This window comes from Clarias gariepinus, chromosome 4 (genome assembly GCF_024256425.1).
Source record: "Clarias gariepinus isolate MV-2021 ecotype Netherlands chromosome 4, CGAR_prim_01v2, whole genome shotgun sequence".
NCBI lineage: Eukaryota > Metazoa > Chordata > Actinopteri > Siluriformes > Clariidae > Clarias > Clarias gariepinus.
This window is the reverse complement of record NC_071103.1, coordinates 27,450,919-27,477,300: the sequence shown is the minus strand read 5'-3', so window position 1 is coordinate 27,477,300 and position 26,382 is coordinate 27,450,919. Positions and strand designations below refer to the sequence as shown.

The 26,382-nt window shown below is 40.0% G+C and overlaps 3 protein-coding genes across 8 annotated transcripts; all 3 read right to left on the bottom strand.

Annotated features, from left to right (window-relative positions):
* Positions 1-247: 247 nt before the first annotated feature.
* Positions 248-4,244, bottom strand: echdc1 (enoyl CoA hydratase domain containing 1). 2 transcript variants are annotated; one of them, XM_053494692.1, is made up of 6 exons: positions 4,201-4,235; positions 2,081-2,319; positions 1,860-2,002; positions 1,588-1,640; positions 1,411-1,491; positions 248-1,316 (listed from the first exon to the last, which is right to left on the bottom strand). In XM_053494692.1, exons 2-6 carry the CDS (start codon positions 2,307-2,309, stop codon positions 914-916), a joined length of 909 nt encoding a protein of 302 aa, XP_053350667.1. In that variant the 5' UTR covers positions 2,310-2,319; positions 4,201-4,235; the 3' UTR covers positions 248-913. The 2 variants fall into 2 exon arrangements, with proteins under 2 accessions (XP_053350667.1, XP_053350668.1); XM_053494693.1 differs by lacking the exon at positions 2,081-2,319 and having other exon boundaries at positions 4,201-4,244.
* Positions 4,245-7,372: 3,128 nt separating this feature from the next.
* soga3a (SOGA family member 3a) lies at positions 7,373-20,895 on the bottom strand. 5 transcript variants are annotated; one of them, XM_053494488.1, is made up of 8 exons: positions 20,854-20,895; positions 20,196-20,320; positions 17,056-17,223; positions 13,187-13,420; positions 11,704-12,153; positions 11,501-11,580; positions 9,829-11,386; positions 7,373-8,562 (listed from the first exon to the last, which is right to left on the bottom strand). In XM_053494488.1, exons 2-8 carry the CDS (start codon positions 20,280-20,282, stop codon positions 8,350-8,352), a joined length of 2,790 nt encoding a protein of 929 aa, XP_053350463.1. In that variant the 5' UTR covers positions 20,283-20,320; positions 20,854-20,895; the 3' UTR covers positions 7,373-8,349. The 5 variants fall into 5 exon arrangements, with proteins under 5 accessions (XP_053350463.1, XP_053350465.1, XP_053350462.1 ...); XM_053494490.1 differs by lacking the exons at positions 20,196-20,320; positions 20,854-20,895 and adding an exon at positions 18,186-18,497; XM_053494487.1 differs by lacking the exons at positions 20,196-20,320; positions 20,854-20,895 and adding an exon at positions 17,320-18,171 and having other exon boundaries at positions 7,373-8,559.
* Positions 20,411-25,990, bottom strand: LOC128520304 (protein SOGA3). The gene is made up of 7 exons (XM_053494491.1): positions 25,922-25,990; positions 24,447-25,191; positions 24,124-24,348; positions 23,057-23,215; positions 22,842-22,910; positions 20,854-22,041; positions 20,411-20,521 (listed from the first exon to the last, which is right to left on the bottom strand). Exons 2-7 carry the CDS (start codon positions 25,140-25,142, stop codon positions 20,411-20,413), a joined length of 2,448 nt encoding a protein of 815 aa, XP_053350466.1. The 5' UTR covers positions 25,143-25,191; positions 25,922-25,990.
* Between the last annotated feature and the right edge of the window lie 392 nt (positions 25,991-26,382).

The following is a 26,382-nucleotide window of genomic DNA, read 5'->3' as shown; positions in this document are numbered from 1 at the left end:
CTATTACCGCGCTGCAGTTATTGTACACTTACGTATGAGATTGTGTAGATTTATGTGTATGAAATTAGTTTTCGTTGCCTTTGCCAAGTTATTGTGCTATTGTGTGGTTGATCCGCTGTGGAGACCCCTTAACGGGAGCAGCCAAAAGACACCCATGAAAGAAAGAAACGCGCAACAACTTTCTTCTGCGTTGACGCTGAAATCATCGCAAATATATGAAATGATAATACAGTTGTCTAAAGCCTTTATTTAGTATTTATAATTCGACATTAATTAATCACAGATTCCTTGCTATCTTACAGCTATTCAAATGTATGTGTTTTGTAAAATCAAGATTCACGGAAATGTTTTCTTAATGTATCCTGCAGAGTAGCAGTCTCGCCTGTAGAGGGCACTCGTTCATTATTTTCACAACAGGGATCCATGCAGGGTTTGGGGTCAAGTGGGGTTAAATTGGACATTTTAGAGCTTCTAAAGTTTATTTACCTTGTTGCAACACATTATTCATTTCAATTGCTAAGTGTGCAATAGAAAGAATAAGAGATGAAAAAACATGAAAAGCATTTCAGACATGTAATGATGCATCCATTGCAGACATTATAACAATGAAATTATATGCTGTTTTAGGAAATGTCAGATTTCCATATCAGGAAAACCGTTGGAAAACTCTATTAACAGGAATAACCATACTAGAAATCAGATTAAAAAAAAATTAAAAACCATGTCAGACAGCTAGTTCATGTCTAAATCGATTTCAGACCAGCTGATGTACATCCTTTATACTGTACTGATACATTTCCATACCTCTATAATTTTGGTTCCAAACTTTTTTTTTTCTAGTTGTTCCTTTCTTTTCCCAAAATGCAAACTTTAGTGTTTAAGTGTAAGAAGTTGCTTTTTTAACCACATTCTCTCACTTGTGTTTTGTTTTAAATGCTAGAGCCTCAAGATTGGCTGGTCCTCCCCATACTGTCCCAAATACACGTCTTTCAGTTGTAAGGGCGTCGTCCAGAGAGAGCTCCCTGCCACATAACACCACCTTCTTCATAGCTCTGATAACAGGAGCGGAGCCCTTTGTAAACTGGCTCAGCCATTGCTCCGTGTCAACCAGAAAGTTCCCAGCAACAGTAGGCAACACGCCATCGACTAGTCCAATGTGCTTTCCAAAATCTGGATCCACTTTTTTCGCACCAGCGAGCAATTGTAGGGTGTTCTGGCTGCCGACGATTCGGACCAGCCTTGCAGCTCCACCCCATCCAGGCACTAAGCCCATGTGTTTATGGACAAACTGGATCACAGCATCGGATGTCATCAGCCTGATTTCAAAAGCATGGGTTTTTAAACAAATACGCCTGTTATCTCTTATCGCAAGGCACAACATCTTATACTGATGCACTGAAAGCATTTTACCTGAAGTCACAGGCAGTAGTGAGTTCTGCACCACCACCGAGCGCTTTTCCTTCAACCAGAGCCACAGAGATCAGGGGCAACCTATACTAAGAGATATACATACAAAAGCTTAGATATATTACTTGCAAGCTTAGACATATTACAATTTATAGGAATATAAAAATCACACAAGCCAACCTGAGGAGTCGTGTAAGAGTCTTCTGCATGAACATACACATTTTCATGCCATCCTAGTGGAAAAAGAAACATATCACGACAAAGCCAAGATAAAAATGTCCATAGATTAATACAATAATTTACAATAATGTTGCAGACTTATTTTATAAACTACTTAAGGCTAAGTCCATCGCTCATAAGCTGCATTTAAATATTCTGTTTAATCACATATTACCTATGACTCCACCATGATTTACTAATACTATTGCTATTAGATATTGAATAGTGAGGACCTCTGGGTTTGATATCGCTCTGACTGCATTCAGATCAGATCCAGAGCAGAATGTCCCAGCACTCCCTCGTACAATGAGACCTTTTCCTTCTGTCCAGGTCTCTAGGTCACTGATCCGTTCTTCCAGTTGAATCATCATGCTACCTGGAAAACACACAGCATGTCAAAACATTAAACTTAATCTTAGAGAGTAGGAAGCCGAAGTCACGCCACATTATTCACCTGAGAAGGCGTTCATTCGAGCCGGGTTATTGATCGTCATCACTGCCATGCCTGACTCTTGTTTCTGAAGATCTATGGATCCTCCCGAAAACACTGAAAGCTTTTTCCTAATCTCATCCTCCTGGAAATCATTGGCTTTACAGCAAAATGTCTGCTTCTGCATAAAAAACCATCCCAAAGCACAATGCGTGTTCTGGCGTAAAGGACGACAAATGCTGCACAAAGCCATTTTACTTTCTCTGTAGAAAAGATAGATAGAAAAAACACTCACACAATTTGAATGAATACACACTGGTTGTACAACAAAGGCATAAAAAAAATATGCATACAACCTTATGCTTAACCTACTGCAATTCCTACTTGCTAGTGCAAGGGGAGGAGCGTTCTAAATTGAAATACATAATTATTTATAAGTGACAATGTGCAATTCAACAGTGGTTCACATCATTTGTTTATTTATCTTGCTTACAGACCCTGAGCTGTCAAAGGGACCATAGTTTCTCTCTTTTTCTGTCAACAAATTATTAAACTGTGCTGAATAGTGGTTCCTATCGCAAACAGTAGTTCCTATCTGCTGTTATATTATGTATTTATTATTATTATTATTCGAAATTATATATGTTTTAATTAGTATGTCGGGTTATTTTTTTCTATAAAATACACTTCCCGCGAAAAAATAAATCTTACCTCCTGGATTCAACAAAAGCCCTATTCGGACGGGACTAGTTTTACAGGGCGTAGTTAGCGAAATTTCTGTTTCACAGATGTACCTTGTGGTTTTAATCCCGTCCGATTAACTTCCACTTCATCGCATTCTGTTTTTATTTACAATTTGTACAGGGTTTGTACTTTACAAGCCTGTGTTCGTGCTTCTGTTGGTCAAGTCTTGGTTCAGCAACAGTATGTGTGAGGTCAGCTGACTAGCTCAATGTAACAAATTATTGTCAACAAATTATTAAACTGATCAACCAACATCATTATTAAATAAAAAAGCTTAACAAGGCTAGCTTAATATTGGTCACTTTCAGTAAGAGAATACTTGAGCGTCACTGTGACAAATAACACTGCAGTCAGACTTTACAATAACTCTTCTCTGTGTCAGGAGAGGGATCTCATTCCGATTCACTAAAAATAGGCTCATATACATTCTGTTGATCATCTGATTGCATTGCACTATGATCATGTACTTTCATTTCCTTGTTTTATTAATTTAAGTGACTTGTATAAACAATCATCCTGTACATGTACATATAAACTACATATATTCTTATTATGGAGCAACATACCTTTTTGCTTTTACCTCATTAATGCTGAATCACCTTAATGTGCAGTTTTTAAATTCCCACCTAACTGCAGATTGTGCCTTTTCTATTTTAACCAAGATTTAATATTCTTTTATCCCTTGTTGCTTGTATGTTGTTGTATAATCTGTGAACATGCTACTGTAACATTACAATTTCCCTTTGAGATTAATAAAGCACTCTTTCTCTTCATCTGTGCATATATTTCACTAAAAGGCACATTTTACAAAAAATGTTCTGACATTAATTTCACAAACACCAGCTTTAACCAACAAGACAAGATAATAACTGTGGACAAAACGTAGACATGGATTGTTCTCCTCTCCAGTGATGGACACCAAAGCATAATGCAAGTTTTCAGCATTCCCTGAGCCTGACACAAAACTACCAGCTCGTGAAATGTTCAATAATAAGGTGGTAAATAAGGACATGTGTGTGTTGGGTATAAGGCAGTGAGTGGACAAAACTGCATATGAGCAAATAGAGAACTTTTACATGAGAAATAATCCGTCGAACATTATTTATAACCCCAACATAAAACCAGGAATTAAAAAAGATTTGGTAAGAATAATCCTGGTGTAAAGAGAAATTATACAATATGAAGTCCATAAGTCTTTAAGCAGGTAAGGTGCAAGGTCGAGCTGTGTGTAAGGTTACATTTTACGATAACAAAAAAATAAAGTCAATAATTTGTCTGATTATTACGAGGAATCAAATTACGGTGAAACTTTTCATTCTATTGAATTAAATTAATTATTTATTATTACTGTAACACCTGCTCGCTAACGGAGTTGAAGACGTTACTATCGATTTACTAACCTGCAGTGGGACTTCAGTTAAGGTGTCACTTCTGCAACAGTCCGCCTGGAACCTGGGTGCTGAATAGTGGTTCCTATCGCAAACAGTAGTTCCTATCTGCTGTTATATTATGTATTTATTATTATTATTATTATTCGAAATTATATATGTTTTAATTAGTATGTCGGGTTATTTTTTTCTATAAAATACACTTCCCGGGAAAAAATAAATCTTACCTCCTGGATTCAACAAAAGCCCTATTCGGACGGGACTAGTTTTACAGGGCGTAGTTAGCGAAATTTCTGTTTCACAGATGTACCTTGTGGTTTTAATCCCGTCCGATGAACTTCCACTTCATCGCATTCTGTTTTTATTTACAATTTGTACAGGGTTTGTACTTTACAAGCCTGTGTTCGTGCTTCTGTTGGTCAAGTCTTGGTTCAGCAACAGTATGTGTGAGGTCAGCTGACTAGCTCAATGTAATAAATGACCAGGTTTTTCCATGTTTCGATTTTTGTCTTTCCAGAAGACATGGACTTCAAGATGACAATGCCAGGATTCATCAGGCACAAATTGTGAAAGGTAGTTTTAGGGAGCATGAGACATAATTTTCATACATGAAATGACCACGGGCGGCACGGTGGTGTAGTGGTTAGCACTGTTGCCTTGCACCTCCAGGGTCCGAGCTTGATTCCCAGCCAGACTCGATTCCTGTCTCTGTGTTCATGGAGTTTGCATGTTCTCCCCGTGCTTGGTGGGTTTCCTCCCACAGTCTAAAGACCCTCAGATTAGGTGAATTGGGGTTCCCCAATTGCCCGTAGTTTGTGAATGAGCATGTGTGTGCCCTTTGATGAATTGGCACCCTGTCCAGGGTGTACCCTGCCTCATGCCCTAAGTCTCCTGGGATAGTCTCCAGGTCCCCGTGACCCTAAATAAAGGATAAAGTGGTAAAGACGATAAGTGAAATGACCACCAAAGAGTCAAGACCTTTTCCCCATTTAGAATCTTCCGGATGTGCTGGAGAAGGCTTTACACAGCAGTCTGATTCTCCCATCCAAAATACAAGGTCTAGGTGAGAAAGTAATGCAACTCTGGATGGCCGTAAATGTTGACATTGCATATGCTTATCAAAATGATGCCATTGCGGTAATCAGAAAAAGTGAATACTTTTTTTTTTGGTTGGCCAGGGACCTCTGTAGTCCAACTAGGTACTATGAGGGAAATGGTGGCAATTGTAGTTATTCCCATTTTCACAACCGTGGTAGGACCTCCGGACAACATTGACATAATGATGCCAGTCTTTTGACTGTAGGATAAAACCAGAATATAAGCTGAACATGCAAACTCTATTCACACAAACTCTAAGGCAGGAATTGAACCCTGGAGGTGCAAGGCGACAGTGCTAACCACCACACCACTGTGCTGCAGTATAAGACCGTGTTAGTAAACAAAGGGTGTTGGATCTTAGATGTTAAATATCCAGAGTTTGTGGGAATTGTTGCGGTGTGTCTGATTAAAACACTGGAAAACTACCAGTCCTTTGCTTTCCTTTATTACTTTAAGTTCCTGAATACTTAGATTTTAAACAGTTCACATAAAGCTTATGGAATCACATAATGCAAGTCACAAGGTGTAAACAGGCAGATGTTAAGATGGACAGGAATAACAGGATGAAATAAACAGGATAAACAAGTTGTGCAGGATGATGGTCTTTAGTCATTAATGCATCCTATAAACTGGACTCAAAGGACCTGGTTGGGTGTCCACTCAACCACCCACACATCACCAATACAAAAGGGGGCAAACAGAGGAAATGAGGTCTATTTATAGACCTTGACCGAGGGGATATGGGTAATGTAGTGCACCATATGTAATTTACTAGGGATTGTGGGAAATGTGGTACAAACAAAAATTAAAGGGCAAATGAGTAAATTCACAACAAAGGGCATTAACACCTTACACACTCCTGTGCTATCAGGGAAGATGGATTTTTCAGTTTTGGCTTAGTTTTTTGTAGCATTTTTCCTCCAGTTATGATATTATGACTGGTCCAGAATATCAGTTTAGTTGGTAGTTCAGGAATTATTTAAAGTTGGCTTTATTCTGCATAATTTACATATGCTGAATAAATATAAATTATTATAGTTCAGGATCATGAGGTTCACTTTAGGAGAATTATTGTTTCAACCTCCTACCTGAAGCTTACTTAATGCAGGCCACAGAAATTTAGATGAATTTATAGTTGTATTTTGCTGAATAATCAGAGTTCGGAATGCTTAAGTGTGGATTGCTTAAAATGTAAAAAATAACCATATTTGTTTATTGGAGCCATAGAGATCTTTTATTGCAGAACGATCCATCATCTGCACACATCAGGGCCAAGTAACATTGCTGATAGGTCTGCTTGTTCTTACGTTGTTGAGTTTTGCATTAACCTCATTCAGTACAGTGACCAGACAAACCAGCTAATAACAATGATAATAATAATAAATCTTACCACATTGTTAATGTTAAATCATGATTTTTCAACAATGTAAAATGCTGAATTTAAATAATGCTTCATAGAATCCCCTTCGAGAACACCCCTTGTAGAAGATACCAATATATTTACAATACTCTTCCGTCTGTCGGTATTCATCTGAGCTGGTATGATATCCATTCCTCCAGACATGTCAAGCAGAAAAGAGGAAATTGTGCATGTTGCCACTATAAGAAAGGGACAAAGTATTTTTATCTTCATTTGGGTAGGATTTCGGGCGCCAAAACACTGTCACACCTGCTATTTTTGTCAGAGGGGACCACATTACTCCCCAGGGTTAGGTGTCTCCTTCACTTGTGCTTGGAACTCGTGCACTCTTGACCATTAATCTCCAGACAGACTGACGATGTACTAAAGTTGTCTCCTGGATGCTAAATACAGGTCACAGTTCAGAGTAATAGATGTCAACATGGGTCTATCAACCACTTAGATTATAACACTAATAAAACAGGAATTTCTAGAGATATTTTTTTAAAATATCTCATACATTCAGTGAGATCTGTGGTTTGAAGGCTATATATTCATTAGTTTAATAGAATTTACCACCACCAATCAGGAAAAGAAAATTCATAAGATTGTATTGGATTTTTTTTGTTGATAAAAAAAATCTTAAAAAAGATAATTTCATCTGGAATAACTACTAGGACATTGAGGTTGTAAAGGTTATACTTTAATGATATGTTTCACATCAGGTAAATAGACAGGGTGAGTTTATAATACATGTATTCATAATACAAGTCAATCATTTTGATGAGTCAATGAATGTATAACAAATGATTTATTTCAAATAATCAGCACAAAGGCCTTTAAATAAGGTCAAAAATTGGAGGCACCTAAAAGCAGAGGGAGAAATATCACGGCAGTTACACAGAAATGAATCTGTTGTATTCTTTACACAGCCATTGGTATGAATCATGAAGAAGGCTGGAGAGAAAAATATACATGGATACACTATATAGCCAAAGGTTTGTGGCCACCTGACCACCACTGCCATATGTGCTTTGCAAAACATCCCATTCCAGATTTAGTTCCCCTTTGCTCTTAAAAATAACCTCAACTCTTCTGTGGGGGCTTTCAACTAGATTTCGGAGTGTGGCTATGAAAGTAACTGCACATTTACTCATGATCACATTAATAAGGACAGAGACTGCTGTATGGCAATGGGGCCTATGGTGCAGTGGGATTGAGGTCAAGTCTGTGCGGACCACTTGAGTTTTTTCACACCAACCTTGCCAAACCATGATCTTCATGGTGCTTGGTTTTGTGCACAGGAATGCTGTTAGGTTGGAACCTCTTAGTTTCCCAATTACATACAAATGCAGCATACAAATACATCCTATACAATTTTGTTACTTTAACTTTGTGGCAACAGTTTGGGGAAGTCCCACATATGGATGTGATGGTCAAGTGAAAAAAATTTGGCTATGCAGTGTACACTTCGCATGTAGCAAATACAGAACATAATTTATACAAAGCAACCATAAGTGAGGCTGTGTTTTAAAAAAAAAATGTTTGAGTAACAGTCATTATTGGTATATACAAAGGTAATCAGGAAGTGACAGGATTCAGGTTTGAAGACAATGTTCTCAGCACATGTGTTATTCTGATTAGTTCCATTTTGTTGTATGTGCTTACATAATGACTGTCTCCGTGTGAAATGCAGAGTAGGTGAATGTTTGCTGTGAGCTGGAGATGCTGGGCTGTATTGTTGGTGAGGGAGATGGGGAGGATGTGGACGAGGTGGAGGAAGAGCGATTAGCCCAGCGTGAGGGTAGACGTCTTTTAGCAGGACAAGCTGGTCGAGAAAAACTCTTCTTGAAGGTTACCGTGGATTCTTTGCTCTGCTGTAAAGGCAAACATTTTAAATGATCACTTTGTTTTTTAAAAGGTATTTTAATCTTAAAATGGCAAGCATGTCAAAGTCTTTTGTCTATATCAGCCTAGAGTAAACTGATGTTCAAGCATTTTTGACCTTTATAAAAAACAACCCTATTACATAGATATAACCTTGTTTGCTGTGAAAGCCTTCATCCGTATCCAAGATAAGACAAACGATTTTTAATCCTAGTCTTATTGTCTTGTGTGCTCTTTATAATGGTTGATTTTCCAATAGTTTGTAAAGTAATCTTTAACAGACATCTATGGAGAGAGCTCTGCTGGCCATGTGTAGATAGTTTAGTAATTGCACCACAAGTCTTTCCTTCTGTCTAAAGGCAGTTTCCAAGTGGGCCAAAGATGAAGGGTTTGGATTTAAAAACTTGGCACAAGCGCCAAAACTTCATGCTACTAGTCTTCAAATTTTAAAGGCATAAAAATGTCTCATCTCTGCATAAAGTGGCGCATAACTATTTTCCACACAGACTAGAAATGAATAGTGGTGTACTTAGCATTGTGCAATCTGGAAATATTTTCTAATATTTTCTAAGAATTTAGCAGCAGGAATTTTAATTGTGCTCTTTTAAACGTTTTGGGAAGACAGAGTATGTTTTTTCTGGTATGTTAGAATTTTTTCCAGATGGATAAAACAATCCTTTTAGCAGTGATAAAAATAAACAACAATTAAAAAACCATGGATCTCCACAGCAACTACATTATGTCTGAGCTTTATACAAATGAGTGACAATTTAAATGAGAAATGTGGTGTGGTGTGGATCCACTTGTTTTCACTAAGAGATGTGTCCAATACTGTACATATATCCTTGTGGATGACAATCAGGGTCAAAATAGGACTTTTCTATCTATGTACACTGGCTCTCTGAATGGTTTAATAAATATAACAATTATCATATCATATCATATGCTTCATCTTCACCAAAACTCAATCCAGTTGCAAACCTATGGAAGATATTGGAACACTTCCCAACACCATCGTCAAAACACTACCTGGAAGGATGCCTTTTGGAAGAATGGCATTAATTTCGCCAGAACAGGTTCAAAGGCTTGCTGAATCTATATCAAGATACATTACGCCTTACTAAGACACGTACTGTTTTTTTCCTTTAATTTGTCACTCATATGTACCCCTTTTATCACTGTACCTAATTGCAAAGATTCCAGTATGTCTTTTAATAGTCTGACACAGTTTTTTCTCTTCAAGTTTGGACACTGACCTTCATTGTTACATGTGCATCTTGGTGATCTGTAGTTTGGTGGTGAGATGTGTGTGTGGATCTCTCATTGGATTTGGACAGATGCAGCAAATTTAAAAGGTCAGTGAGGTCTTCCTCCCTTCCTGGGTGAGACTGCAATTGCTCGTCTTGTTGAGAACGTCCCAAATTTTCATAACTTTTCAAAATCCTTTCTATTGCCCCATAGTTGGACCGGGTCTCCAGGGGTCGAGGGTAGGCAGCCAGGGTTGAAGGTTTCCAAGGATTTTCATCTAGAACTCTTGACCTTGTGTTAGGCTTGTCCTGTTTAGTACGTTCAGGCTTTTTAGGTTTTGTTTCAGCTGGATGCTGATCTGAAGTGACAGACTTTACTTTACTGAACTTCTCTGTCTGTTTAAGCTGAGATGGACTTAAATCTAAATCCGATTTAATTGATCTCAAGGTTTTATCAAACTTCTTGATGGAAGGTTGTCTGCCTTCTTTATGTGATAATAGGCAAGAAGATTTTGCATCCTCGTGTTTTACAGCTAGATGCTGTAATAAACCCGGCGTGACCCTCTTTGCTTTTACATCGTGTTGCAGAGTTGAAGGGCCAGAACTAAAATCTTTTGTTTGGTTCTTTAATTGTGGATATAACTGAGAAGCAAACTGTTCATGCTTGCTTGGGGAATACTGTGTAGTAAGATCTGGTGGCACATTTGTCCGATTGTCCTCAGTGGTTCTATCAAACGTATGATGCACATTAGTAGAGTTACAGTCCTCATTACACTGAAAACCTTTGCCTGCCTGGAAGAGGATACGGTTGAACTCGGCCGTTTTGCGTTCTAGCATCTCATTTCTCCGTGGAACGCTGGTGTTGATGGAGGGTGAGGATATGTCTGGAGGCGTTAGGAAGTCTGCAGCCACACCCTTGTGTGCTGAGTCTATGAGATAAAGCCCTGCCTTCAGGTTTGGTTTACTGTCTGCATCTATCTGGTTCTGACTGCACTCAGCCTCTGCACTTATTATATTAACTTCTGAAAGACATTTTTGGATAGGCACATATGTGGATGACTTGCTGCTGCCAAACCTGCTTCCATCACAGGACCACCGGCTCTGACAGCAGCTGATATTGCACTTGGAATCACGAGGCACTGGGCCGGGCACAATCCCAGAGTCTGTCAGGATCTTTCCTTCGTTCTCTTGTAGCATTGCCTCAAATTTTCGCACGATAGAGGGGCTGTTGCACTTTCTGTCAAAACAAGGGCTTTGACACGTTTTGCGCATCAGTGGCTCTGGGGGACTGGATGGTATATCTGTAGCCAAGGGGCTGGTAATGTACCAAGATGTGCTCCTGAATGGAATAGGGGGGACATCCCTCTTCTTCACAGGCAGTTCAGTGTCATTTTTAGTCTTGGTTGAATTCTTTTTAACATCATCCCAGTCAATCCCTTTCTGCTTGTCCAGAGAATGAACATCTTTGCACCACTCTTTTAAGTTGAAATCTGTGACACCTGGTTCCATTATATCTTTCTTAACCATCTCAGCTTCTCCTGGAAAGAACATCGAGTCAGTCTGGCTTCTGTGGTAATAAAAACAGATAACACTAAACATTAACCCATCAAGCCATGTGTCTTGAACACTCCTGAAGTGTGTAGAATTACTGGTTATAATGATAAGGATGATTATCAATTACCTCTTGACATCAGACTTCTTTCTGATCTCATCCTGGTAGCTGCACAGCTCCTCACTCACCCTAGCTATTTCTTTAAGAGCCTATCATAAATATAATATGTTTTAGACTTGATGAGAAGGTGCAACAACAAATCAATTAATCCCGTGCACAATTTCCACCAAATAATGTAAGTATCTCCCTTTTCTTTATTTTCAAAGACTCACCGCATTAAGAGCCATTGTGTTCCTTTTATCACTTGCACAGTTGATGTCCATGTTCTGATACCCTCTGTAGGGGTTGAGCAGATCCGTTTGTCCACTGCAGATGGGCTTGTTCACAAGGTATCCATGAAGAATATTTTCAAGCTCTGCAGTGTTAATGTCTTCGAGTTTATTATGCTCATACTTCCCGGAGCTGCACTGCTTTGATCGCTCACTTTGAATACTAAAGTGCTGGCCATTGGGTTCATTGCTGTTATGACTGGAGTCAGTGCTGCCGTGCCTGTGCTGGGAGAGAGGCTCAGAGTAACTGCTGCTGTGGGCCTCTGAGGAGTCTGTCAGAGGGCTGGATCCAGTGCTGCCAGAATGTGTACTGAGCCTTATGGCAGTAGTTTTTGCACTGCTGTTTGGTCCAAAAGCACCTTTCTGTCGATGAGTCTTCACTTCATTGTACAGCTGAAATGACAAGCAGTAAATTCACAAGAATGTTTAGCAATACTTCCATAAACAATATTAAATTACACTGTTTTACTATTCATTTGTTCCTTTGTTGGCTTTAATTTTGTATTTAAGAGGCCAAAAGGCTCACGTTTTTATTCAAAGCAGATTGTTCTACTGGTATAGCTTCCAATCCAGCTCTTTTATTTTTTTAAAAATGAATAATCGTTTCCTCAAAGTGTATTTAATTTAAATGCATTCTTCATAATCCCTCCTGCGGTTCTGTAATAAAAAAAATTTTTCTCACTCACTAATTCTGTATTCAGTGTCGCGGGGGGCCTGGAGCCTATCCCACGAGGCGAGGTACACCCTAGACAGGGTGCAAATCCATCGCAGTTCACACAGACATACACACTACAGACATACACACTACAGACAATTTGAAAACACCAATTAACCTGACCATCATGTCTTTGGACTGTGGGAGAAAACCAGAGTACCCGGAGGAAACCCACTAAGCACGGGGAAAACATGCAAACTCCATGCACACCGAGACGAGAATCGAGCCTGGCCGGGAATCGAACCCGGACCCTGGAGGTGCAACCACTACACCACCGCTAACCACTAATTGCCGCCTTAATTTAATTTCTCCTTATTGTTATTATTGTTATTACCACCCAATAAAAGCTCCTGACTGTAACAAAGCTTTTGCTAGGTATAAGTATGAGAAAATAAAGAGGTAAAAATAGATTCCTAATAACAAAAGAGTCAACTGGTAAAATCTTAAGTTTCTCATGTTTTATGTATCTAAACATTGCTTGCTACAATGCACAATGGCATGATCTCTCTAAGACTGTTGATGTGATTAGGATTTGAAAGCACTAATGCACCAAATCCTTTAAAATCTTTAATCACTTTTACCTTAAGTATTCTGTTCTAACGGGCACTGTAATTAGCAATCTAGGAATGTGTTCAAAATCAATAGGTGCACCGCACAGTGTGTTCTTTTGGCAGCTTGTTTCCTGGGCTTGGTTTCCATCTGCAGACTCACCTCCTCAATCTTGTGCTGCATGTCCCTGAGCTGACTCTCCCACTCCTTCCTCTCCAAGTCAAAACGCTCCAAAAGCTCGGATTTCTCCCTCACCCAGTCCCTCACACTGTGCTCCAGCCGGCAGCGCAGGTCCATTGCTGCAGTATGGGTGTCTGCCAGCAGCCTCCGCTCTTCCTCTCTTTCCCTCCTTACTGTGTCTCCAGACTCACTATTCACTATTCTTTTGGCCTCCAACTGAAACAAGAGAGAGAGTGAGGCATTTAATGAGTGCCACAGGAAAACGATGGACTGCAGTGTATATTTTCACAGGAAATAGAAAGCAAAGTTTTGAGGGAATGTGGAAATAAAGGAGGTCAAGAGGACAGGACATTTCTGGGTGGGTGGCTGATGTGTCCGTAGGATATAATACTGTAAATGTCTCCTTACACTCATCACATACAGTAGGATATGTATTCTTAACCTTTTCCATATGCAAGTGTGGGTAGTTGCTAAAAGAATGCATATGCCATGACAAGCCATCTAGTTTATCATGGCATCCATGGCCCTCTAGTACTGACACAACATGTACTTTTCACCTCATAATCTGTAAAAACCGATGCTTACAATTGAAATTTAAATGTAACATTAAAAAAACTGTTACTGTTACTGTTACTGGTGAATAGCTGTTAGGTACTTTAAAGCATGATTTAGACAGCATGTGGGGCAGTTCTGTTCACTTTGGATTGAATAACTGTGATTACGACTCTATTGTGACTTGGACACTGTATAAGTGTGATTTTCTTCTAGTGTTGTAATTTATTACAAACTGAGACAACCCATACTTTTTTTACTTTCTTGACCAGTGAAAAGTCAGCAGTTAGCTGTTTCAAACCCACACAGCCATATCCATTTCAGTGCAACACCTTTGTAAATACTAGAACATATTCTACAAGCTATGAAGAAGGACAGGCTTAAATGTACACCCAATTCTCTGTCCTTGAGCTGGCAAAGGAAATAAATAGTGGCACAGCACCAGGGTGACATGGAAGAATTATGGTCTGTCCTTGATGTATTTTTAAGTCCATCATGAACTTTTCGGTTGTTTGTTAGGAAGTAACAATAAACTCTGCTCAGTGCATATTCAAAAAGACTTGCATTCAGCAATTGCCCTTTTGGTTATAATTATAACATACAATAGAATTCTATAAAACAGACATAGGCTAACAATAAATCTCTGAAAGACAATATATATTTTGAGTAAATTTTTCTGCACGCACACAGATCTACATTTAAAATGTTATTATTTTTTTTAATCAACAGCTTTTCATTATACTGTAAAAGTAGGGGGGACAGATCCAAAAGGTGTAGCTGTATAGCCTCTCCAGATACAAGAATCCTGGCTTAGCTAAACTGTAACAAATGCATATTTATTACATTTTATATGACACGGCATAAAGGCTGAAACCATATTCCAAAACCTAAAATATTTTAGTAAAACTGGCAATTTTAACTTTCCAGGATTAAACAATCAAAGCAATTGAGCATGTCACAGAAAAACAAACCAAACTGATTTACTGCTTCACAATACCATGGCAATATAATGGTGTGTACCTCTTGGTGTACCCCACATGCACCTCTTAAGCATGTGTCTGTAACCATGGCAAATGTTTACAGGGCCTTGTTATTTGGCATGGTTTATATATCTGTTTAACCTCTGTTCCCGAAACTTCTTTCACCAAGAAATCCTGTAAATTACACAACACTTGTGTCTTGAAAAAAAGTATTTTTAACATATTGTTGTAGAGAATTTTCTCAGCACCATTAGACAAATGACCTTAAATAAATGGTAATTTGACTATTCTGTTTAAAGTACTGTGGTACATTGGTACACAGTACTGCTACTCGTTTTTTTATATACACTTCTTTTTTTAAGGACTTCTTAATGTCTTGCCTTTGCCTGGTAAACAGTTCACCGCTCTACCATGTGCCCCAAAACACAAACAACACCTAAAATAGGACAGTGTTTCATAACAACAAAACCAGATTCAAACATGGCCTTTGTAAACAACGAACCACTGGATCAGTTAAAAAATATGGACCTAGCTTGTAACTGCATAGATTGCCTTAGGTGGATTGGCTCTGAGTATTTACAAATCAAGGGCATGTGAAACGACACACTGGTCATTTTCTTACATGTGATCAGCCTCGAAGGAAACAGACAGCTGCTTTAAAGTTCAGCTTAAAATGTGATTATTGCTGTGGCTGTGTGGCTGAGGCTCTGTCTCTGGGTAAGAGTGTCACAGAGGCTGTCCTCTATAAATAGGCAGCAAGACCAATGCCTTAGCATCTCACATTCCTAAGGGTGGGGCGACAGGGACACATAGAGTTTACCATCTCCATTTTAAAAATATGCAAGGAAATGCACTGGCAAAAACATAACCATGAATGCCTGGTAAACCTGGGGCGTCCTCAGTGGCCGCAGTCTAAGCTGTGGTAGGATGTGGGAATTGGTGAAAACAGTGTTTATATTTTCATTTGACTCCTCCCTGAAATCTATTTTCAATGCCAGGTAATACTTTAGTATGGTATGTGAATCCAAATTGCTGTTTTTTCATATTTTTATGGAAGGCAAGTGGTATTGTAAATTAAAAGATTTGCTTGTAATTTGGTAAACTGTAGTAAATAAGGCAGAGCTTATATATATATATATATATATATATATATATATATATATATATATATATATAGCTTTTTTTTTGAGGCGTTCATACATAAGAAAAAATTGCCAATTCTACTCACTTTCCCAAATGTTGTATTTCAGTCAGGCTATGGAATTGCAGGGTTAGTTTTTTTGCCTTAGTAAATTCAGAGTATTGTAAGTAGCGTTTACTCATATTTTCTTTCTCCTCTTCCATCACACTTGTTGCACTGACACTCACATCTGGTGTCACATCAACATTTGGTATATTTTACTCCCACAAATGATAAAGCTAACCGTTTAGATAGGCTTTTAAAAAATATTGGCTGCACGTTTGGGAAAGTGTTTCAAAATCAAGATTAAAGCCATGTATGACTATCCAAACTAATATGTATTTAATATGCCAGGACATCCTAGCTGAGGTGCATTCACCCCTCCAGAATTCCACAGCACTACTCCTCTGCATCTTCTCTGCCCTGAAGAGTACACTGCACTACTGTATTAGGAGAGCATAGCAATGAGTCACTGTAAGGATAATGCATAAACCACCAGAGGGGATTATAACTGCTTTGACTCCAAATGATAAATACACTAGACAGTCTGGACTGTGTCTTTATAAGGGTGTCAGGAACAAAAGGGGGAGTACTGTGAAAAAGAGACCAGTCAATCAGGGATGATGTTTCTTGCATTCAAAAGTAATATTATTAGAATGTATTCAACCCCGTAGACAATAAGCTATTGGCTAAACAATCTGGCTTTTTATTTATTTATTTATTTATTTATTTATTACAATGTGATAAATTGTCAGATTTTCTTTTGAAACATATTCCTCATCATTCGTTTGTGGTGATTTGTGATCCTAATGTTTAACCATAATGAAAAAAATCTTTCTTCCTGTAGTGTGTGCCATATAATAACTCCTGGCTGTGTGGTCTGCAAACATGCCCACTGTGTGCACTAATTGTGCATAAATCCCCATATAAAAGAAGAAGAAGAAGAAGAAGAAAGAAATCTTGATGGAATGTATTCAGATATTTGTGGCTGAGTTCAGTCCAGGCCAAATGCATGATTGGGGCTTTTAATGTGCAGGCTACCACTGCCACCTGCAATCAGCTAATTCTGTCTGCTCGGCTTTGAAAGCAACTTGTTAGAGATGTTAATCTACACCACAACCTCCTCGATCTGCACGCACCTGTGCGATCCTGCATTTCAGCTCTGCCCTTTCCAGCTCCCATGTGCCCTGGTCCTTGGTGTACTGCAGCTGCAGTTCGGTGCGTTTACTCTCTTCGCTTTTCACCTCCGACTGCACCTCCTCCAGTAACGTCTTCAGATCCAACAATATCCGCCTGTTTTCTCCGCCCTGCGACAAGCCAGACAAAAACAACAAAGCTAACCATTAAAATCCGGGAAGGGATCAGGGATTCCGAGCCATGCGATGGATTGATCCTTGCATTACTTGGACGTCTGCCACTTCTCTCAAAAGCATTTCTTTCTCTTTCATCCAGGCGTCTTTTTCCTGACCGTGACGCCTCCTGAGCTCCTCGAACCTCTTTCTGAGGCGGGAATGTTGGCTCTGCAGGTCTGCGGTTGGCGACGCTGCACCTCCGAGGCCAGATCGCTCGGAAAGCTGCCCTAATCCTGGGACTGGACTCCGGCCGCGCTTCCTGTCCGCTTCCCTCTCCTGCAGGGGGCAAGGCACAAACTCCCAGCCGTGCGCCTTACACACATGGCCACCGGAATAACCCGAGCCGTTTCCGAGCGCATTCCACATCTCTCTCGAGCACTTCCAGATCGGCACACGACAGTACAGAAGTGTTTTGAAGGGGATGCCGCTTCAGTCCTCACTGGGCGCTGAGAGATCAGCCGAACCCGGCCATGTCTCTTTGTGCGCGCATTCGCTCTCTCCATGTCAGCGTAAGAGCGACAGTCACCCTGTCACACTCCACCGACACACCCACATACAGCTCTTTACTACTCCAAATACTCAGCCAGCGCGCATTTCCCCACTGTCTTTACTTAGCCCACAAACATTCTGGTGTTAGCTTTCAACCGGCTCCTTCACACATGCCGATTAGAAGAAGCACAATGTAAGAGTCTATAGTATATATATATATTTACTCCCTGTAGCTATTCTGCTCATCTCCGTTGCATTACACTTAAACACCAATAAAGATTGGAATACTGGAATTCCATGCATGCTGTTTTGTTTCCTTACTAACCTGCAGCCCGTTTTAAAGAAACACAAGTCGTCCCTCTAGCTATTCAACCGCTCCGTTTCTTTCTCAGTCAAGTCCCAGCGATCAGATCAAAAGCGAGTCTTACCTTGGAGCATTCTCTACTCCCTTGAAAAAAAGTGTAAAAATCGCCGGTGAATGATTATGACAGATGCATCCGTGGAAAGCTTATTTTCCGCTGTGAATAGTTGGCGAGTTTGTGCGCATCTCTTTCCCACACAGCTGCTAATAACGGCCCATGTGACGCCAGTTTCCAGAGGGAGTCTCGAAGCACACACTCCTCCTTTACACAACACTTTGCCATTCTAACCTTTTACAAACACTACCATTTTCCCTGGATCCTTTACACAATACTGTTTATGCAGCCACTTCCAGAAGGATTGGCGCCCTTCAGGAAAATGAGCAACTGAGGATACTGTAGTATTGAACAATCTCTCTCTCTCTCTCTCTCTCTCTCTCTCTCTAAGAAGGCTTAAAAAAAAAACTTGGTCCGCGTTCAATTCCCACCCAATGCCCAAACTCCACTGGATGCAGTGCCAGTCCTAAGCATCAGGAAGGGCATCCGGCATAAAACCTGTGCCAAGTTGTGGGCTGATCTGATGTGGTGACCCCTCGACAGAAGCAAAACAAAACCTGTAAATAATATTTATTTGGTGAAGCCTCATCTGGTTTTCATGCAGAACATTTTTATGGTCCTTTATATTTTTATGTTGGCACATCTGGACTCTTTTTGCACATCTGGACTCTTTTTTATTTTATGTTTTCACCCGGATGTTATTTGGATAGTCATAATTTGCCCGCCAGAGCCATCCAGTCCTCTGTTTAAATGATCTAAAACCTAACAGCTCCTGATGCCATCAATCTCCATAAACGTTTCTGGACCACCAACCACAAAACAGACACACAACATCAATAATATAATACCACCATCTTTTACTGTGGTTTTGGATGCCTTTATTTGCAATCCAGTTTCCTTTGCCAATCCTACAGAGGGTGAGCAAGGCACAAAATGTAAGTCTGTCATCTTATCTGACCACAACATACATCTCTAATTGTAGTTTTGACTGTTGTAGTTTGTGGGTTGCTTTCAGGAACCATGCTTGGGCATTTTTTTTGCAACCATTCCAAGCAGCTTGTAGTTGTGGATGTGGTTGCTTTTGAATTTCATTCTGGACAACTTTATTCAAGTATCAACAAAACCAGGCAAATTTGTTTGTCCTTTTATTTTTTTTTTTTTACGTTTTCAAGGTTCATCTGTTATAAACTTTGAAAAGTCTTTCTTTTGGCCCTTAATGTACCATTTTAGACTAGTTGTCTATTTAGCTGACATCTGCAAGTCAAAAAGCATTTGTTTTGTCTTTGATTTATTGCATGTCAATGAATGAAAAGTGTTTAAAGGATACCAATATTTCTGGCGTTGATCACAATATACAGTCTGCCATGACTAGTGATATTGTGTTAGGAATATACAGATGGATGCAAATGCAAGTTGATTCCACTTTAATAACAGATAAGCAAAGCAAACAATATCCAAGGGGTAAACTAGCTCAAAGTAAATAAAGAGGCAAAGGTTCAGAGATCTGCAAATCACGTAAACAAGACTAGGACAGAATACAGCACACAAAGAGACAAAACACTGGGTTAAAACCTGAACATAACATGCCTGCCAAATAGTGCTTGGCAATGACTGATCAGATCGACAGTAAACATTACATAGCATTTAGGTGAGAGAACTGAACCTAAAATGGAAAATGTTTCCCCTAGGTGTAGATTTTCAACACTATAATCTTGTGAGTCTTAATGACTGATGTACAATCAGAATGATAAAGTAAAGTTTAGAGGCCTATAAAATTTATTTTTTAGATCACAGTCATTGTTACTAACTCAAAACATTAGCTGGACAAGCAGTAACACCAGCAAGAAACAATTAATATGTTTTTTCATATACATTTAATAAGAAACTTTTTTTCCTAGACGATTTCCTCCATAAACATATCTTCAGCATGTTGACAACAGCAATAATAAAAATATTAACATTATTTAGTGTCTTGATGCCAATTGCTGACATTGATAATTCATAAAACATACTTTCACTTACCACATGAATAGACTGAAGTAAAGATGCAAAGGTGGGGTCAATGTAGGTTGGAAGTGTGTAGTATTTGGCTGAGTAACTGTAGTCCATGCGTAAAATTCTGGAAAACCTCCTGTACTTTGTATAACCTTAATGACATGGCCAAAATCAATTGAAAAACGGCAACTAAACAAACAAATGAACAAAAACAATATGGCTGCAAAAAAAAGGAAACGGGGTTATAAAACAAAGAAAAGGGTGAACAGAAAGACCAATTTGAATATAGTGGCATACGACAGTGATGAGAATAAAACAAGAATGAGGATGAGCAAAATGATAGGCTGAAACATCTGGATGAGTGGATGAGGAAAAGGAATAGAAAATAAAAAGAGGTCAATGAAACAAGGCAAAAACAGAGTAATTGTGAGAAATTCTGACACAAAAACACAAAACTTATGCATCAGCCTAAAGTACTTCTGTAAATCAGCTTATAATAAAAGAAAACAGCACATCATCATTATTTCATATTTGCTGCATGAAATTTGTTTGCTGTGTGAGGAAAAAAGCTAAATTCTGATGAATAGTGATTGCTATTATATAGTATGATATATGACATGCACTATTATAATAATATGATAATAGCCATGCACTATTTTGAAACAATGTGTTAGTGTAGACTTACAGAGAGAGGCTCTTCAGTTTCACGATCTTCTGGTTTGGGAACATCTAATCGGTCAATAAAACTTTGGAGATCCTTCCTAAAGGTTTTCATTTGTGCATTAATGCGGTACAGAAGCTCATGCTCACGTATTCGGCTTCCATCATCATCCTCATCCAATCGGCCAAACAGCTCACCGTTCGTCACATAGACTCTTGCTTCTGCAATTATAGTGCTCGTATCAGCAATCAGTCTGTCAATGGTCCGGCTCAGACGTTCGGCCTCCATGCGGATATCTATCATCTGCTGCCGGTCCTTGAGACTTCGGGATAAAAAACGGCTCTCTGGAGAGTACAGAGAGCGAGTAGGGGTAAGGCATCGTATATTGCGTACTTCCTCAGAGTCGCTTTCTCCGCCGATGGGGCCCTCACGTTTGCGATGCGGTGGGAGGCGTGAAGAGTCATCGTCACTCTCCCTCCGGCCTCCGTCACTTTCAGCATCACTGTCTCGAGGGCTGGGTCTGATGCCTAGATGTGAGGCAAGGTCATAGCGCTGCATGTTTGATAGCAGTATGCGATTTTCATACTGCAGCTGCATCACTTTGCCGCTCAGCTCGTTGATCTGTAGCCTAGCAGCTTTTAGCTCTTCCTGCAGAGCCTCAGCCTTGGACCCATCCACCCCTCCACCACCATGACGGGAACCATCATGTGACCCAGCCTTATACTTGAGCTTGTTAAGCTCTGTTGTCACCCTTTTGTTTTGCTCCTCCATGTCAGCCAGATTGCGACGCAACAGCTCTGCTTCATCCTCCACCAGCTGCAGTTGCTGCCGCATCTCAGATAACACCTCACTTTGTTCCCGTGTTGACGGGTCTGCTGAGCCCCCACCCAGCTCCTCTCCTCTGAGATCATCAAGCTCTGCCTTTAAACCACGGTTCTCAACCTCTAACTCTACAATCTTGCGGCCCAATATGTTGGCCTCCTCCTCTACCAGGCGGAGACGCAGCTTCAGCTCTGACTCACGTGTGGTAGGGGGACCACCAGCCTCACCCTTAGGGAGGGGACTGTCAACATCACCATAGAAGGAACGGTACTTTTGTAGTTCCTGCTCCAGACGGTCTTTCTCTTTGTCAATTTTTGCCATCTTCTTTCTCATTAGTACAGCTTCTTCTTTGATTAGGGCCAACTGGCATTTCAGGTCATCGTTTTCTTCCTACAAAGACCATTTTAAATAAATAATAGTTCTGTTTATTTGGCCATATTTTCTGAATATTGCAAATTATTAACTGCATTTTAAGTAGAATACAACAGGAGGCAGAAAGATCTGAGCAAATTCATAAAACAAAACTGTTTGGAGCTCAGCTCCTCCTACATTAGGTGCCAAATGTTTGTGGACACCTAAGCATCATGCCTATATATGGACCTTCCCCCAACTTTGTCACAAATTTGGAAGCTCACGATTGTACAAAAATTTCTTTTGATGCTGCCCAAACCTGTTTTAATATGACAGTGTCACAGAGAAAGGTCCATAAAGATATGATTTGGTCAGGTTGGTTTGGAAGAACTCATGTACCAAGCGCAAAGCACTTGGAAATGGAATGCTGACTGTGCACCAGACCTCCTCACTCAACACCAATGCCTGACAGTTTCTCACTAATGCTCTTTTGGCCAAATGGCAAATTCCTACAGCACCATTTCAAAATCTATAGGAAAAACTTCTCAGAAGAGTGGAGGATATTGTACCGGGAAATGCATTAAATCTGAAACTAGATGTTCAAACAGCACAAATGGTTTTAATGTTCACATGTACTCAGTCTTTTGGCCAGAGTTCTAAACCACAGCAAGGAACAAATCTTTGTCTAAACCAAGATGCCACATTAATAATATTTATTATAGTATTAATATTGTTTCTACTTTATTAAATTAGAGCATGGTTTAAAAGCAGGCAAATGCATCCTTATACAGTAAGCTTCAGTGTACACAAAGTGCAATAATGCTGCTTCCTTGTTTTACCTCCGTTGGTGTCTGTGGAGCCCTCTTGTCTGTTTTCTGTGCATCCTTGCCTCTTCGTTTAAGAGATGCCTGATGAACATTTTTATAAAACATTTGTATTTTTTATAATAAATAAAAATAATATTGCTGTAAGTGCAGTGGCTTAGCATTAAATTATTATTATTACTTAATAATACATTATTAAATAACTAAGTTTAGTTTGCTAACATCCTCACCTCTTTAGCTTTCTCCAACTCAATCTGTAAAGCTTGCTTAGTCACTTCCACTTCAATCAGCTGCTGCCGCAGTCTTTCATTCTCCTCCTCTGTTTTTGCCCTTTTCTCTTCCACATTTTCCAACTCATTATGCAATCTCACAGACACATCCTTTGCCACCTGGATATAAAAAGAGGGTGAGGGTCAAGTTTCTTAATGAATGACGTTATGTAGATGACTTGGAGTACATCTAAATGATATCTTGTTGTACTTTAACATTTTTTTTACTAGCATTATTCCACTTTACTACTGAGATGGACAGTATTTCATATTCCATCCATTTTCCATATCACTTATTCTATGTGGGGTTGCAGGGGGTTGCACACGTGGCACAAGGCAGGGTGCCATCCATTGCATGGTACAAACATAAACTTACCCTATGGACCAATTTCAAATGTAAATCAGCCTACAACCCATGTCTTTGGACTGTGGGAGGAAGTGCGGGGTAATGTGTGGGAAACTCCATGCTCACAGACCCCCAACCCTAGAAGTAAAGGCAGCTGTGCTAACCACTAGACCAACATGCCACCATCAAGTAAAACTCATAAACATTGAACTCTATACATCCTAATTACCACATTAGTACCTAATTCAAAATATATGGACTTAAATACATTGGACTTAATTCAAGACCTAAAAAAGATGGCATGATGATTCTATCCAAACCTTTTTCTTCTTTTCATGAATATAAGGGAACTATATTTCTCCATTGTGTAACATCATCATCCCCCTTATAAAACTTTTCTCTTTCTTTTCATTTGCTTATATATCTTTTGATTTTTGTCATTTAATTTAGTCAATTTTCATTTAAATACTTACTGAATTTGGTGGTACCATCAAGAGATCATCTCTTCAATTGACTTTTAGGTTAAAGCATTAAAGGTACATCAATGATGTACTTTGAAGCCAAAATATTCTAAAGCTACAAAGATACACTCTTAATGGTTATCACTACCCCAGAAGGGAACGTGTAATTTGGTGCATGCACTTTTCATAACCTGGATTCTCTAGTCGAATTTTCACTGTACCTTTAAATCTTGCTCCAGACTCCGCACTAACTCCCCGTCGATCTCCCCGGTCTCTGCGTATCGCAGTCGCTTCCGTTCCGCCTTGCGCACGCGGTACTGCAGGATCCGGCAGTTTTTATTGGCTCTGACCAGCTCGCGCCGCATATCCAGCAACTGGCACGCGTCTTCCTCGTAAAAGGTGTCTCTCATCTCCTCCATCTCCGCCCGCATTTCTTCGATTTCATGCTAGCACACACAAGCAAGCACGATCAATCAGCACCTCCGCTATCACAAGCGATGCTGTAATTTCTGGTGATTTGTTTTTGTGCGACAAACAGACCTACCTTAAGATTATCGTTCTCATCGTTCAGTCTCTCGATATCATCTCGTAAATCTCGCTCGACATGGGCTTGGCTAGACCTGAGGGGTGTCTCGGGTGAGAGCTCCATGCCGTTTCCGGGCGGGCTGGCCGCCTTCGCGTGCATGGCCCCTTCTTTCTTCAAGCTCTTATTCATGTGAAACTGTATTAACTCAGACTGTAAGCACCCTTCCCTCCAGAAGCCAGGCCCGCATCCCACGGTGCTGTTAGCAGCTTGTTTAGCGCAGCTCGCAGCCCCGTCTTTTCCTCTCTGAGTCTTCGTTTTGCTCTGGGAGGATTTCGAGGAGCTCGGCTGATCGGACACCACGCGATCGCCCTTTAGAGGAGGATCGTCCGCGTCTTCCGTAGAACTATGGCGCTCCTCGATCTTCTTGGCCTTCTCCGCGCGTCTGAGGGTGGGACTTTCAGCACCGCTCGGGTGGACAGCGGCCGCTCCTTTCGCCGCCTGTCTGTCTTTTCCCGCGCTGGCGGCCACAGGAGAACTGCTCCGGCTGCTCTTACCGCCTTGTTTAGTTGAAGCAGGTTTTGTCGAAGCGCTTTTCGAGGGCGTTTTCGATGTCGCGTCTTTAAATCTGGCCGGTGAGGGCGCCCGTTGCTGCTGCTTCACGGTGCTATTGTCTGCCTGGCGCGGATCGGCAGCGCCGCCACTGGCGGAATTCATGGCGTCGTATGCTAGTGATTAGACGTCGCCCATCGTCCATTACCCTTAGCTGTCCAAAGAGTGGAGAAATGATCTAAAATTATCATCACTGACTGCTGCCAAAAATCACATTTGTGTCGCTTGTAAGGATCTTACTAATATATCCCCTGTATAAAAACGCTCCAATGACTCTCAATGAAGAATTTAGCATTTTACAATCATATTTAATCGGCTGATCACTGATCATTTGAGTGAACTGGTTATTATAGAATCACAGACCAGGTGTTTACGCATGGCTTTTTCTAAAAACATTCAAAAAAAAAACTGTAGCCTATAAACAAGCGTTATTATGCCCTGTAAACAATGCTCTCTCTATTCAGCAGCCATGTGGGGCCTCTGGATCAGCTTCGAATCATCCCTCCCATAGGACTACTCAAATTAGGTAATGGATTAGAAATAGCCTGACATAACACACACTGGTTTTATCTTTCAAAAAAAAAATGAAAAGCGTCCCGACACAGGCGTTATTTGTGATATTATATGCTATTTCTGAAGTAAAAGAGCCTATTGTCGAGTAGTGTTGATAAATAGTCGAGCTGTCTTTGCATTCAAATAATTTATGCTATCCTTCAAGACATTTAGGCCTGTGTAAACTGAGTCGCATTATTTATAACCTCTACAAGGTGACTGTAGAACAAGAATAATAAATAGGATCAACTTTATCAGGTGCAGATTTTGCAAATAGAACTGCCACTTTTCCCTTCCATATTTATTCCTAGTTTAGAAGATATAGCCCTTACCGTTTCAGCATCCTGTATTGTCCAGTACTAATGAGCGGTGTGGGGGAAAGATATACACCATCCGGCGATGCAGGACCACTAGGACATCCACCGGAAAGAGACGGGTGCGCAGTGACGTCACAGTCGGGCGGGGTCTTCATTACATTTTCCCGGGTTCACTCACTGTCTTTATTCACTGGTGTGAATACTGCGAGATTTATTAGATATTGGTAATATAATATCTAAAATCGTAAGATGAAATAGAATAATGTAAAGGGATCTGTGTTGCAGTTGAGGGTATATAACAAGTATATAACAAGGAACGAGCAACAAATAATTAATGGTGGAGAATCGAACACTTGAATCATTCAAACAGAGAGAATTCTGCCTAGCAACAGTGATGCCTGCACTTCAAATTGGTTTGTTTCCCCCTGTATAGCTTACACATCCCTGTGTTAAATAAACAGCCTATAAAAAGATAT